This window comes from Takifugu flavidus, chromosome 22 (assembly GCF_003711565.1).
Source record: "Takifugu flavidus isolate HTHZ2018 chromosome 22, ASM371156v2, whole genome shotgun sequence".
In the NCBI taxonomy this organism is placed as follows: domain Eukaryota; kingdom Metazoa; phylum Chordata; class Actinopteri; order Tetraodontiformes; family Tetraodontidae; genus Takifugu; species Takifugu flavidus.
The window spans coordinates 1,839,439-1,857,118 of NC_079541.1; the positions used below are offsets into that span (position 1 = coordinate 1,839,439).

At 51.8% G+C, this 17,680-nt stretch overlaps 1 protein-coding gene across 2 annotated transcripts in view; it reads left to right on the top strand.

The window, feature by feature from the left end:
- Window positions 1–17,680, top strand: part of LOC130519052 (chemokine-like protein TAFA-5) — a 74,944-nt gene that overhangs the window by 15,238 nt on the left and 42,026 nt on the right. The window contains exon 1 of one of the 2 annotated variants that reach the window (XM_057022119.1): window positions 11,311–12,576. The exons of the other annotated variant lie outside the window; for it this stretch is intronic. Within the exon in view, the coding sequence (XP_056878099.1) occupies window positions 12,486–12,576 (91 nt within the window). The 5' untranslated portion in view covers window positions 11,311–12,485. Of the gene's footprint in view, window positions 1–11,310; window positions 12,577–17,680 lie in introns of those variants that run through there. 2 annotated transcript variants of the gene reach the window in all.

Below are 17,680 nucleotides of genomic sequence, written 5' to 3' on the forward strand. Positions count from 1 at the left end.
TTTAGTCGATACCACATGTGTCAAACCCAAGGCCCTCGGGCCGAAATCTGGCCCACCACTTCATGTAATGCGGTCCGCTATATGAATTCATACTTGTCTTAAAACATGATTAAAACTGTCTTTAGAGTTAGATTTTTGCATTGATGTAAATGCACGTGCAATATTTGTGCTCTTGAGTAAAGAATAATTACACGCACAGCCACTTTTTAACGTGAGTAATTACACTGATACAGTTTTACGGTGACAACCAGCCTTCTGAGGACACTTATGAGGCCTTGAGTAAAAAAAAGAATTTGACACCGCTAATCTTTGCTCACTGGGGAATCAAAAACAAGCAAAGTACGAGAACATGTCATCCAGAATACTAACACGTTAAAAATACACAGAGAAATCCAAAATAAATTCATAAAAATGTAAATCTGCATCTCCGCTCTGAGTCATGAAAAGCACCCGAACCTCCATCCTTTCGATGAAAACACACTGAATAAGTTGCTGGAAGAGTTTAATTAATGGCCCCTCTCTGGCAAGTGTTTTCCTGCGTGATTTAAATAACGCTCCGCCTCAGAATTTGCAAATTGACAATTATAATCATTGCCTGGAGGGGCAAAAGCTAATGATTTGAGCTCATTTTGTTGTGGTTAATTCCAATTTATGTTTTGAAGATGACGGGGTCTAATTGATTAGCTCTAGTCAACTAATTGTCTGAGTGGCCTTGTTCGCAGCAGCGCTGATGAGGTCACGCTCGTGGGGGCTTCAGGTGGACTTTACTCCTCCTCTTCCGGGCCACAGCGCTCAGATCGATAACGCCACGAACGGTTGAAGAGATTAAGAAGGAGGGGATGAGAGGCACAAATAAAGGCGGCACTCGGTGGGAAGTATCACGGAAAAATGCAGCGGATTTAATAAAATAAAAAGACAGTCAGAAGAGAGACGAGACTCCGAGAGATAATCAATTAGCACTTATCAAAAGCCTCCACCGCAATGCTGAGCTCTTAAAGGGACTTCAGCAAAATGCCCCCTTCCTGCCCACTGAGGGCAAAGCGCTACACTGGCGAGAGCTTCCGCCGTCGCCATGGTAATCCAATTGTCTGTTATTGATAAGCTCGCAGCAGCCCTCCTTTAGCCACCACTGGGAGCCTTAATGGTCTGGACGGTGAGGTGGGAGCTAATCCGCCGGGGAGAGCAGAGAAGAAGAGAGAAGAGCAGATTTCTCGTTTGGCTGATGAAATGATTAAAATCTGGTTTCTTCCATCCCTTAATTTTGTTAGCATGTAGCCGCGACCGCGTCTCGTTTCTAGAGCCCCAAGACAAACACAATAACCGAGGAATATGAAATACCGCGATGCTGCTAATTAGCTCTGATCTACAGCCCCATTCCCACCAACATTTGTTGCTCTGTTTTTATTTACAGGGTAAAAACAAACTCCTGGAAATCTGTGTGTGTTTCCACTGCCTCTCAGAGTTCTGGAGAAATTGTCCAACTCTGGCTGGTGACACGTGGGGGGGGGGGGGGTCCTGTTTGGGACCCCGAGGAGGTGGCGCTGCTGATATGTGCTTCAACCACTGAAGGTCATGAGTTCTAACCCCTCTCCGCCTTTTTCCCATCTCTTTCCTCGATCCCTTCCATCCTCTCTGCCCTCCGCTGCATCACTCTCATCCGGTAGTTTATTTCTGGACCGGCCCTCATTAGCGCCTGGAACCGGTGGCGTGTCGTGAGCAGTTGGTCTAACGGGCGGCAGATGTTTACTCGGTAAATCACAGCCTACTTACTTTGATTATAGGCTCTCGCCGCTCCGAGAGGAACGCGCCGACGGGCTTTAAGGCGCGTGTGTGGCGTGAATTCTAAGTAAAGCCGGTCAGCTGAGTGCTGCTCTGTGGTAGAGATGATGTTTGCTTCAAGAATAACAGTTGGAATAAAAATCAATATGGCCGCTTAAGTAAAGGAAGGAATGGAGGAAACTGTGTTTTACCTTCAACCGCCTCCAGTAAATGTCACACGTGTGTTTAACCAGCCTTTCTCTTCCACTCTAATACACTTTTAGAGCTTTTATTTGACAAGAACTCTTTCTTTTCCCTCCGCGATGGCGTCTGGATCACTGCCAGAGGGCTTCATAATCAGCAAATGTGATGTTTTTATGTGTCCTGCCATAAATCACATCCTGGAATAGACTATTGCACTCAGAAGAAGTTCTGACGGGACCAAGAAAAGGCCGACATTTCGGAGGCTTCGCTGTCTCGATGTGCTGCATTTATCTCCTGTTTGTCATCAGGGAGATTTCCCTCCTTTTTCTGTGAGACATCAGCACATTCCCCATCAGAGAGGCTGATATATGGCCCCAGGTGAAGCCAGGGAGGGGCTGCGGCTGCCAGAGCTCACGGCAATAACTCGCTTTTTTTGGGGGGGGGGGGGAGTCGGCATAAACGGTTCTTGATTTAAACTGATCAGCTGCATCAAATGCAACATTTCATATTCGCATCGTTTGAAGGCTGAAATGTGTGTGTGTGTGTGTGTGTGTGTGTGTGTGTGTGTGTGTGTGTGTGTGTTCATTTGCATGCATGAGTGTGTGGCAGCCAAGCAGCCAGTTGGGCATCATGCTGCCACTGTATCAAACAGCAGAGGAAGCCAAACACACTTCCGTTCCACACATGAAACGAGGCAGGATAAAGGAGGAGTGTGTGTGTGTGTGTGTGTGTGTGTGTGTGAGGGGCGGGGGTGGGGTTTGGGAGACTGGGAGGAGGGGCGGCCAAGTAGCCCACTGAGACTGCCAGGCACCCGACGTCCCGGCACAGATGGATCCCAACCTTGTTCAACTTGTGTGTTTTTGTTGTTGTGGTTGTCAGTGTTGTTGGTGGTGGAGTGTGTGTGTGTGTGTGTGTAGGTGTGTGTGTGTGTGTGTGTGAGCAGGTACCCAAAAACAATACAACATGATTCGGACAGACTGAAGAAAATGTTTTTCTGCTTTTTTCTGGAGGAAAATCACTCCCTGCCCATCTGCAGTAGGAACGTCTGACATGACGTCATGTGGAACGCACCTATGCGCAGGAATTCCCGTTTCCACTAGGTGGCGCTGTAGGTGAACAGTGCTGCTTCCTCAGTTTTCCAGGATGCCGAACAACACAGACAGACATGTGACTCTCTTCTGTCTGTCTTGTGTTCTTCAGCTGCCCAGAAAACTGTGCCACTTGTGTCGAGGGCGTAGCAATTTATGTTTGTGTGTTAGCTCAAAAGAAGCATTCAGGCTAGCACGGTAGCATACATGCTAATCCAGGCTAACAAAACTCCAGACCCACTGAAAGTTAACGTCCGAGTGAGAGCGATCTTATTAATGAAACAGCGGTGTTGTTGCCAAACTCAGATTGAAGCGTCTGTGTGCATGCACGTGTGCGTGCACGTGTGTCTGTGCACGTGCTCAGGATTTGCTGAGATATGGCAGAAATGGAAATGTGATTGGAATGCAGATGCTCATCCAGAAAGCTCATTTTTATGCTTTTGTTTACACTTCCTGCATTTAAATCGAATAAACCAACACTGGAGAGTGTGTGTGTGTGTGTGTGTGTGTGTGTGTGTGTGTGTGTGTGAGTGTGTGTGTGTGTGTAAATATTTATGTAAATGCTCGGTGCTGCTGTGAAACATCGCCACTGCCCTGCGAGCATTTTGGGACCTACTTGACATGCAAACGCATCAGTCAGGCCTCGACTCGATCGCGCTTATTTTTAAAGAAGCTCTCGCAACGCGAGTGTTTGTCTCCCGATTCCCTCGCCCCCCCTTCGCTTTTATCCGCGTTCCTCTCCTTCAGTCGATCCGGCGAATGATCGCCCATGTGAGCATTTACAGGGCGGCGCTCTTCGCCCAGATGTGCAGGCGGAGCAGCACACAAGGTTGCAACCTGCGTGAGTCAAAGGCACCCTTTAACATATTCATCATCACATCTCGCCTTCACACACACACACACACACACACACACACACACACACACACACACACACTTGGAATAAATCCCTGATAATCATCTCCTATTGTAGCTGCCAAGGGCAGAAAATGTCTGCTCAACTTTCTGTTGAAGGCTTCAAGGTGCAGCCCAATGTTTTCTTTGATGAGCGCACGTGTGTGTCGCGGGTGCACGTGGGGCAAACGCGCGCCACCCCTGCAAAACTAATCTCATATCTACTTTTTCCTGCCGGGAGATGATGTGCGCGGCGGCCCTGGAGAGCAGAGGGAGAATTGGAAGGGGGATAAAATCATATCTACCTCTTGTCACCGACTCAATTCTCCGCATGCTAGCATGCGTGCACGTGCCAGCGCGCGTGCGCGCCCCCGTTACGGCGTGTAAATCCCAGAGAGGGCGGCCCTGAATGTTTTCATTCACACGCCAAAGTTGCGGCAGATTCCGCGTCCGGAAACGAGCGTCATCCATCCTCCATTCGGGCTCTATTTGCCCTTCAACTAAAGAGCCTCTCGAGCCTATGAGATGGGTGGGAGTGGTTTTTTTTTCCTCTTTCTATTCCTTCTTTTGAGGTGTCAATTTACAACACTGCACGGGTGGTGCCGTGCCCCCCCCCCCCCCCCCCCCCGCGCTGTCGGAGAGGAGATGAAGATGGAGCCCTCGCATGCCTGTAACGGAGGATAATGGGATTCAAGGCCATATTTCACTGGTGTAAAGTGACAAAGCCTGGATGGAGCTCGGCTTGATCCTGCTTTCGAGTGGTGTTGGGGGGAGTTTGAGCCCTCAAGACACCAAAGGGGGTTGAGCGGATCGGTGTTGAGTCTCGTCTTCATCCCTCTTTGCCTTCATGTTTCCATCGGTTGTTTCTACCTGCCCCTCTCATCCCGCTCCTCACCGTGGGCTCGTTCCACTGTGTCTGCAGCCGTTTCCTCCTGAACGAGCGTCTCATGTTGGGTCACTGGAGCCCAGCTTCAATATGCTCCTCTTATCTTGCTATCGTGTCAGGCGCCATCCTCACCGATGCGTTACTTAGGCTGCGTTCACAATCACAAACGGGTCCAATGTTTCCTTACGTGACCTCGGGCACCTTTCATCTGACCTTCGCGTCTCCTCACGCAGAGATTTAGGGGTCAGTCTGGCCAAAAATGGCTGAAATAAAATGTTTGAACAAGCTGTCGAGGCTAATGTAGGAAGCTGAGGAAGGAGGTGGAGCTTTAAAGACATCTGAAGGTCGCCTGAACTAAAGCAGCTATCTGCAGCATTAATGATCAAAAGTTCTTTCATGGTTTGGTATTTTGGATGTTTACTTGTAAAACTGTATATATTATATTTCAGAAAAAGCAGGATGCTAGCTAACGGGGGAGGAACTGCGCAGTCCTTTCATCTTTTGTCCGATTTTGTCCTTTTCTCCTCCACTTACAACGACAAAGACAAATCAAGGTGACTAAAAGCTTCAGAAAAGGGAGAGATTCTTCTTGTCTTTGACTCCAGCTACATGACAACCCTGCTATCGTTCGCTCTGTTCCTCAATTGAATTTGAGGCCAGACGGGACGCAGCCTCACCCCCCCCCCCCCCCCAAAGCGCCTTGTTTTTCAATTTTGGCCGTATTGCCTCTCATTTTCTTGCCGATACACGTAGATGGCGTGCGTCTCCTTTCTGTTGAGAATGGGCCGCGCAGCAGCACTGGAACACGGAGCAGTAAATAACCAGGCGGACGCTGACATGACAGGACGCACGACCTTTCATGGGGAGACTCTCTGCAGAGGAGAGTGCGGAAGCACGTTAAACACACCGAATTCTCCTTTAATCTCATGAAAACTGGGAAAGGCGTGCTTCCGTGCATGTGCGTGCATGTGCGTGTGCATGTGTGTGGATGCGTTCTCACGTGTGACACATTTAACACCAAAATACTCATTATAGTGGGGCTACGTGTGCGAAATGGGGCCAGTAGATGAGTCATGAATTATGTCTGAATGTACCCGCAAAGATGGAAAACCAGGCTCTGTGTGTGTGTGTGTGTGTGTGTGTGTGTGTGTTGTGTGTGTGTGTGTGTGTGTGTGTGTGAGTGAGTGTGTGTGTTAAATGATTCTTCACATCAGCCATTTTATTGCTTCACACCTGATTGATTCAGATCATTTTCTGTTTGCAATTGAAAATAACAGCACCCCCCCCCCCCCCCCCCCCCCCCCACAAGCCCGACCAATCAGGGCCCTTCATCTGTCTCCCTGCGATGGAGCCCTGGCTAACGCTAACGGCCAGTGGTTTAGATCCTCTGATTTGGCCCCAAGGACTCTCTTGAAACAACCTTGATGACTTGCTTTGATTTCGGGCTTGTATCTTTTTCATCCTCTGCTTTGATGTCTGCTTTCGTGCTTTGATTTCTCCCTTTATTTTCTTTGATTCTTTGCTTTGATTTCTTTTATTCTTTGATGATAGACATTCGAATGGTTAGCCTGTCTTCTAATTCTGCCCTCTGTTCACCTGTGCTGCTCACCTTGCTGCTCACCTGTGCTGCTCACCTGTGCTGCTCACCTGTGCTGCTCACCTGTGCTGCTCACCTGTGCTGTTCCCTGTGCTGCTCACCTGTGCTGCTCACCTGTGCTGCTCACCTGTGCTGCTCACCTGTGCTGCTCACCTGTGCTGCTCACCTGTGCTGCTCCCTGTGCTGCTCACCTGTGCTGTTCACCTGTGCTGTTCACCTGTGCTGCTCACCTGTGCTGCTCACCTGTGCTGCTCACCTGTGCTGTTCACCTGTGCTGTTCACCTGTGCTGCTCACCTGTGCTGTTCACCTGTGCGCCCCCGAGACGAGCTCGTCTGTATGCGAGCTCACATACAAGGTCGAGTGCATTTAAGAGGTCACCTAAGGTCAGCGACCCCCCCACCTGTAAACATCTGACGTAACCGTGGTGAAAGGAGCTGACACTTGTTGAGTCTGTGTTTTTATCCACTTCTCTTCTGATTGGGAGTCACTTTTTCTTCCTGAGGGCTTTGAACGTTCCGTCCTGGGAGGATGATGAGCTGCAGCTTCGCCCCCAAAGGGAAACAGGAAGCAGCAAACTGGGTGATTTTAGGCTTTTTGAGACTGAAGGAAAATAGTTTTGCTCAATGCTGCTACAGCAGCACGACACCTCCTCCTCCAGGCTAGTTTAGCTTCCTTAGCGTAGCGACGGTGCTATCTGCAGGCCCTGTGTGGCAGCGCTTGCTAACGTTTAGCCTTTTGGCCCAGGCGTGTGAACCCGCTCACGTTGCCTATGGACGGCGTACATGTGTGAATACACCTCCTCTGCATGGACAACGTTGAGTTTTGGGATCTGAAGTTTGAGTTCAGACCAAAGTGAAACAAGCAAACGGTCAAAAATGAGGCACTTGGAAAATTCCTGTTGGACTTTTGAAAAGAATGAAACTGCTTCTCGTGGTCATCGAACATGTTGCTGAAAGACATGAAAGGACTAAAAGCAGAAAAAAAGATATTAAAATGAGTGATCCCCCCTCCAGCCGCATGATTAAACTGAAGATAAACCACTGGAGCAAATATTGATGGGAAAGTGACCAAACCTTCATTCCAGTCCAGCTCACATGTGTGAGCGTGTCGGTCCAGAGGGACCATTTCAGTGTGTGTGTGTGTGTGTGTGTGTGGTGTGTGTGGGTGGGTGTGTGTGCAGACAGGGATTACTCAGATCTGCTTCATTTCATTTCAGATGCAGCGGGATGAAAAGATGGAATATCGGATTTAACATCAAAGGTGAACGTATGCAGTGTGATGTGAGGTGGGGGGGGGCAATGTGAGGTGGGGGGGGCTGCACAAGAGCGGTCAGATGGTCAAGAGGGTCACGTGATCTTTGATGAGCTTCTGATGAGTCTGGAACAAAGTGCATGGTTTAGCATCCATCATTAGGCAAATTGAGGAAATCGAGGAAGCTGATTGGCTGCTGGTGCTGGTGATGACGTAGAGCCCATATGGCGGCGCTGGTTCTGTTCGTTGGGAGAGAGCAGGGCTTTCCACGTGGAACTCTCCAATTCTCCGGAAACAGGAAACAGGAAGCAGGAGCGAGTCACACCCACTCAGCTCTGGTCAGTGTTAAGGCGTCCAAAAAAAATGAGCTAAACAATCGTTGAGAAACGCCATTTCGTAATATTTTCCGACCAATCTAACGTTCCAGAAAGAATGAACTCCCCTTCCAGGCCGTCGTCCGCATGCGACGCTCGTCGTCGGAGTCAGAAATCTCTAATGAATCAAATAAACGGGATGCAGCCGGTAAGGCGGGTGATTCATGGCGCTTCGCTAGCACTTAACTGGTAACTAATGGTAGCGAGCCAGGTGAGCCTTGGGAGCCAGGGGATGATGGATGATTAAAGATCAGGCAAATGAAGACTAAATGGAGAGGAAGCTCCCGGATGGCTGAACATGGCTGCTTGTTTTTATTCATCTATTTCAGGCTTTTTTCCCTCCCTCTCTCCCTCTTCCCGACTCGATGAAAGAGGCTTAGCGGCGCTCAGGAGAGCGGGTCTATCACCCTGGTTTTGATATTGCCTGTCCTGTAATAACACTTAATTAACTCTGCATTGTGCGTAGTTAATAATGAATAACGGGGGGAGCCGCGTTGCTTCCGCCTGAGTGACGTCGCCTCTAATTGGAAAGACGCGCGTTTAAACATTTAAGGTGTTTAGGTTGAGATGAATTTTTCATCACTTGCGGCGACGGTGTGTGAAGATTTCCTGTGAATGACGCTAACGTCGCGCGGGTCAAACGTTTTTAGCGTCCTATTCCACGTTTAAAAATGCACTAAAGTTTATGAGGTGGAAAATTATCCGACGCCCCCCCCAGCGTGCAAATATTTCTTTGATGCGGCGGCGGAACGTGACAGATGTCTGAGGTGATGTGGTTCCTGGTAGACGCTTTGTTCCTGCCGGGTGGGCGTCGGGAGACTGGCAGCAAGCTAAATGAAACATGGTGCGTGTCAAATTAAAGAGCGGGAAAATGGCAGCAGCTGTAATATGGGGGGTTAAAGAAGTTAGCGACGACGCGCGCCCACGTGCAACTTTTTAAAAATCTTAGCCTCTTTGACCCGTCAGCATCATTTGGGAAAGCTACATGATCCTTTATGTGGCTAAAATGATACTTAGCTTGTCTTTAACAGGCTAGAAAACACATTGTAAAGCTAATTGAAGCTAAATAAACGTTCACATAAGGGCCAAAAAATTGTCGCAAATAATGGGTGATCATTATCGTCGGACGGCCACAAATCATCGCTAATTAAACGGTTAGTTGTTAGTAGTTGTTTTGTCTTTTACTGTTGTGCTTGGCTACGATGCTAATCGGGATTCTTGGCCACGCCGACTGACATCTGTGTTTATTCATCAAAGAAGCTAATTCTTTTTTTGACTTTTGTCAGACATCTTTTGTGAGCAGTTCCTGGCTCGGTGCCGCTGAAGCTACGTCACCCCAGCGGCCACGTTTGTTCATCTATTAGCCAGAAAGATTTCCCATGCAGACGGACAAGGAGGAGGTTTAAGTCACGGTACATTCGACTGGGGTGCAGTTAGCGCTGTGCTAATCGTGGGGCAGTAGGTGTTTCGCAGCGCAACAGCAGGGAAAGTTTTGATCCGTCCCAAACATTATGGAAGCCATCTTGGTGGCGGCGAGTCCTATTCTCCCGTCTGATTTAGCCCCGCTTCAAATGTAGCGGCTGTGGGAAATAATGGGAACCGCGGCGGATGTGGAAGCTTGAGGCCATTACTCAGGGGTTCTATTGGCCTGGACTCAGCTCTGGCATCCAGCCAGTGACCTGCACAGAGGACAAAGGCGGCAACGCCTCCCCTGGCTTCTGGCAAAGAGACGCGGCCATGAGGGGGCGGCAGCAGAGCGGAGAAGCTGACGGAGGAGACGAGGCAGCAGCGTAGGTGGGTGGTGCGAGGACGCAGGGAAGGATACAGGTTAATCACTCACGGGGGGGAAAAGGAGGAAACAAAAGGAAATTTGGCTCCTTTTTTTTTGGAATCAAAGAGGAAGTAAGCAAACATGCGGAAGTTTAACGGTCCGGACAGAGTAATTAGCAATGCTAACGGAGCCAGTGTGAGGTACAGCGGCTAACACGATGGTGCGGAAACGTTCTGAAGTGATGCGAGAGCTCATAAATTCGCCAATCTCGATCTCCCTCTAGTGGTGGGAGGCAGTAGGACACCAGAAGGTTCTTATCACGCTGGTGAAAGCTCCGATCTCATGATTATGCATATTTTCAATCGATCAGTTGTTTGATACCTTGAGAACTTGTGACAAGTGATGGGATGTTGGTCATTTAATCCCGACATCAGGATTTTAGTTTGAGTTTTAGCATTCCATACGCTCCCATGCTATCGGCAGCTCGCTGTTTTGGCCCTAAATAAAGGAGTTATCTAACCATCCCTGCACGTCTAGACCACCGCGACAGCTGGAATTTAAAAGAAATAGTAAAATCCTGTGATATTCACTCCATTCTCGCGCCGCACAGTCACATTTATATGCTAAGCCTTGGGCGCGCTGCGGTGGTCGCTTCACGCCGAGCGAATCCAGTGTCTGGAATGTTGATTCCCGCTTTAAGAAAAACCTAATTATTGGAACACTCCATTTCCTCGTCGTTACACAAATGCCACCTTAAACCGCCGCCATTCCGCAGCCCCGGCATCTGGTCCCAGACTGTTTATAAAGGTCCGACATGGAAACCTTGTGAATGGTTGTAATTGGCTCCTCCGGCAAATCAAACTGTGTCACTGCTCTCTTGGCATTTCAACAGCTTCTTAATTAGCTTTGGTGTGACTGAGCAGAGTTCCACTCCGTTATTTAGCTGCTGTGGCGCCCGTTCTGAAAATGGCGGGAAAAGATGAGCCTCCGCAGCCCTGCGTGGACGTGGGCGCTAAGCTAATTGCGTTGCGCTGGTTGGACGCAGCATCCGCGGTCCGTGAAGAGCAGAACAAGACTGATTTAAAGCCCAACCTCTCAGCGCCGCGCGGTCTGGCCGACAGAGACCGTTATCGGCTAATTAGCGCCGGAAGCTGCGGGGCCCAACCTCCGTGGCCCCTCGATGACAGCTTTGAGTGGCGCTGTCATTTGCTTGCGTCATCAATTAACAACGTGTTTTGGGCCATCTGAGTTTCCAAGCGCCAACTGACCATCCGCTTCAGGTGGGGGGTAAATAAAGGAATCAACGTTTCAATTTGCCTCCCTGGCTGCCTCCCACACCCTGTGTATCCAGCATACAGGCACAAATAATGCGGCTTCAATCGCTGCGCAGCTTTAGCGCTCAGCAGGGACGGGAGAAGGGGGATTACGCCATTGTTCCAGGCCCTCCTCCAGAATCCTGATACGCCTTTACGACATGGAGCTGCGAACAGAGCGGTCGGGCTTTCCAAGAATGTGCAGCTGCTTCATATTTTTATGGATGGAGCATGATGAAATTTAAGAGTACACATGAAATCCCTTTCTGCGGGTGTTGACTATCCTCCCGAACGGAGCCCCGGGCTGGGCTGACCGCAGCCGGGTCTGGATCGTTTCGGTTTGGTCCGCGTGATGGAAACGCAGCAGAAATCTGAGAGTGTGTTCTCACACAGCTCTGCTGGATCAGCTGCGCGGGGAAAGTTGAGATTTTATTACTAACTTCATTATTTTCCCCTCTTGTCGAAGCGGCCGCGGGGCCCCTTCACTTATTTATCAGCGGCAACTTCCGTTTATAGCAGCAGCTTCTCGTGCTTTGTGGCAGCAGCGGATTATTTGGGGGAGCTGTGACGTAACCTGAAGCTAAGCAGAGTGAAAACAGATATGAGAGGGAGAGAGAGAGAGAGGATGATGATGGTGACTGACGAGCGAGGGACCTGCGCAATCTGGTTTTTGGTTTTATTTTAAAAACAAAACTTGATTTTCAGTGGCTTTAATTTAGAAATAAAGGCGTCATGGGACAAGATCGACGATCCTCCAACACTCGCGCGTCTCTGGAAGCTGTACCTGCGCGTAAATGACAGGGGTTGCATTGGAATAGAGGGAGAGAGAGAGGGAGAGAGCGAGGGGGGGAGTCTGCCAGGGGAGCGACTCCGGCTCCAGCACTCGGCTCCGTCTCCAGCAGCAGGGGGGGAGCGATGTGCGTAACATGCAGCGGGAAGCGGTGATCATCGTCTGCGCGCCGCATCGCCGTGGATCGCCGTGGATCGCCGTGCGCACTCAACCACAAAGACGCGCAGCAGCGCGCTCTGACGCGCCCAGGACGGCGGGACCGACAGCCACCCAAACACCCCTGAAGCCACGGGAGATGTCAGCCTCCTCGAGCCTGGCTGCGGGGCGAGAGCCCGCGTGTTGAGGAGCCACATCCCGCACCCGCGACGGAGAGAGAGCTCAGTTATTCCGATTTTCCGAGTTGTCGCTCTGTCACATCTTAATCGGACTACATTTTTATTTTTTTTCTGGAAGGGGATGAATCCCGAGTCCCAGATTAGGGATCAGACGGTGCCCGCGAACTGAGGTGGAGCGCGTGTCTCTCGCCGTCTCGGTGCGCCACAAACCTTCGACGCCAAGATGCAGCTGCTCAGACTTGCGTGGGCACTGACCGGAGCGGCGATCTGCTGCTTCCTCATACTGCTCATCCACTCCCGCCTGCTCAAAGAAGGTAATCCCGCACACACCTCACACGCCACTTTGCGCGCCATCCCATAGTTCAGCGGAAGTTTCCCCCCTCGCGAAGATCTTGCGCGGCGGCCGCGGCACCCGTGGGCGCATGAGGACTTTTTTCTGGTTTCCGTGCACATTTCAGAGCCGCGGGGTTGGAAATCAGCTGCATTTTCACGATGCACGCGCAGGATTTTCCCGTTTTTGGAGGCGCGGGTGATTGATTGGCGCTTGTTGTCCGTGTTTGATCGATGCGAAGAAGAAAAATGGGAGGAAAAAAGTGCATCAAACGCAGCAGCGCGGGGTTTGAGCAGAATACTGATTCGGTGTGGCGCTTTCTCAATAGATGGCACTAGAGTCTAGCTTTAGGGGGGTTCCAGCGGCTCCGAGGTCGCCGTGTTTCTGCTGTTTCCTGCCTCCCAACATGATCCAGCGGCGGGATCCGCTTCGATCCCACTTCGATTCGTCGGCCAACGCGCCTCTCCCGGGCGGGCTCGGCGCTCCTGCTCCTCGTGTGTGTGGATCACACCGCCCGCGGGCGGGACTGCGGTTTGGCGCATGTGGGGCAGCTTTTTTAGGGGGGTAATTAATGAGGTCTGCGTCTGCGGAATGTCATTTAATAACTCATCAGAAAGCAGACCCCACAGAGTTAGGATCCGGCGCCGCCTGCCTCCGGTTTGGAGGCAATAATTCCTCCCATAACAAGTGGAGAGGCGTCCGCGGGGAGATCCGCATGCAGAGGTTGAGCACATTTACTGCTCAAACCCTTTATGAAAGTCAAATGGTGCAAGCTGGGGAATTGTTGCCCCACCTGGCACACAAAAACAGCACTTCACATCGCGGTGAGACGCAAATACCCCGCAGCGAGCGGAGGCCTCTCCCCGCGCCACCGCTCTCTCCCCGCGCCTCCGGCCCTGGGCAAATATTCAGGTCAAGCAGTGGCAAACACTCCTCTCACAGTGGCCAGTCCATGGCTGCATCGGGGGCACTGAAGGGGGGGGGGGGGGGGGGGGGCACGGAGAAGGAGAGAAAACAGTCTGTCAGCCAAAATGGAAGACAAGGGGAGCTCAGGATTCTGTCCTGGCACCTATCCTGAAGCCTTTCTGCGGAGTTTTAATTGACTGTGGCATGCTAGCTTTTCCCACAGAGGTCAAAACGAGGACTGTTGGCCGCACTGTATTGGGGGGGGGGGGGGGTGAAAGAGTGCTGCTCAGGGCTGTGTTAATGTGTGGAGGCTGTTGACTGGCAACGTAATATTTCTGCCCTTCACGCCGCGCCCGCTAACCTGTATCGCGTTTCCACGCTTCGCCCCTCCTTTTGTGAACTTGACGCCCGGCGTTGCTTTTTAACTTGGCGGGGAGACGCTGACGGCCGCTCGGCCGAGAGTTCGCCGAGTATCGAGTGACTGAAAGCTACCGAACGGGGGGGGCGGGAGCAGCGTGCTAATGGGGCTGTAGATATTCTGACTCTAGGCTACACGGCTGGCCAAGGTCAGTCCCGGCTGGATGGACTAATAACACCAACTGATAAAAATGAATAGAAAGGACGGCATTAACGGCGGCCTGTTGGGGACGGGGGTAACGAAAGGTGCACGCCAGGGGCCCTAAAAAGAGCGCTCAATTGTGTCGCACATATTCCTCCATATTCACGAGCTCGTCTTCGATGCTAACAGAGAAGGAAACGGAAACCAAGATTTCCATAATTCCGTCCGTAGAGTCGAGGAGGTTCCGATTGTGATGGGTCTAAAATAGGTGTCCCTGTTGGGTATCCAAAAATGCCCTGAAGTGTGGGGGGGGGGGGCAAGGATGGACTGGGAATCGCGTCATGTTCAAATACTATGCATAAGGAATGCGGCTGACTTTTGTGCCATAATTCCTCACACTGTCCACTTCAATAATTCAGGCATTAGAGCGAGTCCGATTTCGCTCTCGGTCGGCCGGGATATTTGTCACATGACGCGAGGGGGTCCTGACGGGTTCGAGAGGGAAGTCGGAGGTGAACCCGCAGTCTGCTGTAGCCAAGGATCTATAGAACCATGCAGATACGTTAGCATGTATTTCGGCCACTGCGGACGATGTTAGCGCCTCAGTCGGCGTAGCTGAGATGAAAGTTTACATTTATTTATAGGCGTTTATAGAAACGTGCATATAAATCATGAATAAGTGATCCAGATACATCACATAAAAACCGTACGGTGCATATTGTTGAATAATTGATCGATTTCTGCTCCTTGATGTGCGCTGGCTGAACTAATCAGCCGTAAGATCGAACGATCTGGGCGATTAGGACGGGGGGATCAAAACGGATCTCGGGCAGATTTAAAACCAAAGCCCCCCCCCCCCCAGACACGCGCCCTCCCAGAACGTTCCTTTGATAATCCCCCGCGCCAAACAGCCCGGGCTCATTCCGCTAGCAGCGCTTTCATACATCAAAGATGTGAGGCTATTGTCTTAAAGTGGCCCCGTGGCTTCTTTACATCACTCATCACCCCCCCCCACCCCACCCCCCCACCCTGCGCCCGCCGCCTCCGGGACCACACAGGTCACCCGTCTGGCTGAGGGCTGGAGCTATTGATCTCCGCTAGAACCGCAGGGCTCGCCGCGGCGGGGCCACGGTGACAGAGATGTGTGTTTTCATACGCTTGTCCTGACATCGGCCAACCCAAATCTGTTTTCAGTGACAGACGGAAGGCCGGGATGGGGGGGGGGGGGGGAGGAAAAGCGGCACCCCCTCAGGCAGATTTGGGTCAAGCCGTGGCAAACGCTCGGTGTCAAGCACGTACGCGGCCCCGTGGAGAAAAGCGGCGCGCCGCCTCTTCAGACGTGAGTTCTGAAGGCGTCTCATGTCGCTCGCTTCAGAGGAGATTCTGCCTTCGCACTAGCTTCCCTTAAAATTCCACTGCGGGACGTCTCCGGTTATTCCCTCATCCCAGATCTGGATGACGCCGGTCGCCTTTGTCGGCGGGGCCTCGGTGGCTTATTGGGTCACCTTTACCGAGGGCTCGATTCATGATTCTGGCCATTAAACCCCCCTCAGATGTGCCTCAGGACGTGAGCTCGGTATTCCAACTGCTCCCGAGGCTGCTAATGTCGCGGCGCTGCTAATGCCGCGGCGCTGCTAATGTCGCGGCGCTGCTAATGCCGCGGCGCTGCCACCGCTGTCTACGCTCCCGCCTGCCAGCCTCTCCCTCCCTTCGCTGTGCCATTTTGTCTCTGCGTTTGTTTCCGATCGCACAGATTTCCGTCCCAACTGTTCCGTCCCGCCGCGCCATCTGCGTCTCCCGCTCCCCTTTTCGCCGCGCAACGTCGGCGGCGCGCTAACGTAAACGTCAGCAGCGGTTTAATTACCGCCCTGACTCGGATATAACTCGCCAGAAGTAGTTCCTCCTTTCTGAGCATCTATTATTAATCTGCAGAAGGGAGGGATTTTAGGCAATTTAGCCTCGCGGCGCTGCTTCAGGCCCAAGTGACACAAATACAATATGCATGCATTCAATGCCGAGCTAATACCCCGTCGCTACACAGCGGCAATGTCGCGATTAGCGCGTTTTCCTTGGCAAATCCTCAGCGGTGCTGAATCACTCACCGTGGTGGCGCGCCGGGGTAAACGGAGCAGCCGTCCGTGTTTAATCTGTTGCGGAGCGGCGTAAATTGAGCGTGATTTATCCTTAACGGTCACTATCAACTGTAATCTATACGGTGACGCATGATAATCAATTGTGTAAGTGATTCATTACTTAAAGGGTTTGTTAATTAATTCACTGGGATGAATCAATCAGCGTTGCAGCAGAGGACTGCGGCGCTTCCTCGCGGTCACCTGAACCTCCTGAGCGACCCGTGCCTCCGGCCTGCGGGGGTGCTCCTCATCGGGTGTCAGGAGACACCAATATTTGCTCGTGACACCAGTTTTCACTCTTCCTATTGATTCTGGGACAGTAAAACTGCGCACGATTGCATCCAGTTTTCCCGAAGTCCTATTGATTTAGTTTTGGCAGCGCTGCCGGACGGGGAAAAATAGCAGCGGTTGGAGCCGGACTAATGAAAAGCCGGTTTGGTTCCAGCTCTGGTTCCCGCCGCAGAGCCTCGAGATCCGAGCTCAAAATGTAACGCTAACGCTAATGCTATGATAGCGGCCTGGGCGCGAGCGGGGCCGCGGTTGGACAGATTGGGCTCTTTTAGATGTTCAGTATGGAGAGTGTGTGAAGGACCGAGTGGTTCTGAAGAACTGAAGCCGTATCTGTAATTAGAAGCTCAGCCGGCGAGCCTGCGGCAAGTGATAGGGCCGGACTCGAAATGAGTTATTGGAGGGCGCGTGTGCACGAGCACGAGCGAGGGACGGGGCCTGTTGGGAGGACAGAGTCCAACCTGGGGGGGGGGCAGGTCACGCGGAAGGAGGGCCGCTTGTTTGAGAGGTTCCGGACTAAAGAGGCCACGTGTCTGGAGGCTTGTCAGCTAGGGGGGCAGGGAGGACCTTCCCCGGATCGGGGGGGGGGGCTGAAGGGTGTCTCTTAAAGACCGCCGTCAAAAGACGGACGCAAAGTGGCTGTTTTGTCGGGACACCCGACACCCGAAAGGAAACGAGGCGGCGGCGCCGCCATATCCTGGTTCCAGACTAACGAGTGAGTGACCAGCAGGTTGCCGGAGTGGGAAACGTCCACAGGTCGTTAAGGAAATGATGAGGGAGACGTGAGCCGAACCCTTCTGCGCTTTTCAGTCTGCGCTTTTCCGGCCGTGTCAAAAGCAGCGATGAGGTCGTCCCGCCGGTCGATCCGCCGCCGCGTCTCGGATCGATAGCTGCTTAAGAAGTTTGATCCCGCTCCTGATCACGGACGCGGCTCCGCCCGTCCCGCGGAGGCTTCGGCTTCGTCCGTGAAAACCGCCGTCGGGTTTTTCCCTTCCCGCTCGACAGAAACGTGGGATTAATCCCGCACCAGATCGGCCGTCGTGCGTTAGCGTTAGCGTTAGCATCAAATATTACCGATGTTATGCTGCTCTGGCCTTGAGAAGCACTAATGGAGGCATCATCGATTCCAACGAGGCCGCCCCTCGCTTGGTCCCGGCTGGCGGATCGTGTCCGAAGCAATTCCATAAAGATCATTATTTCCC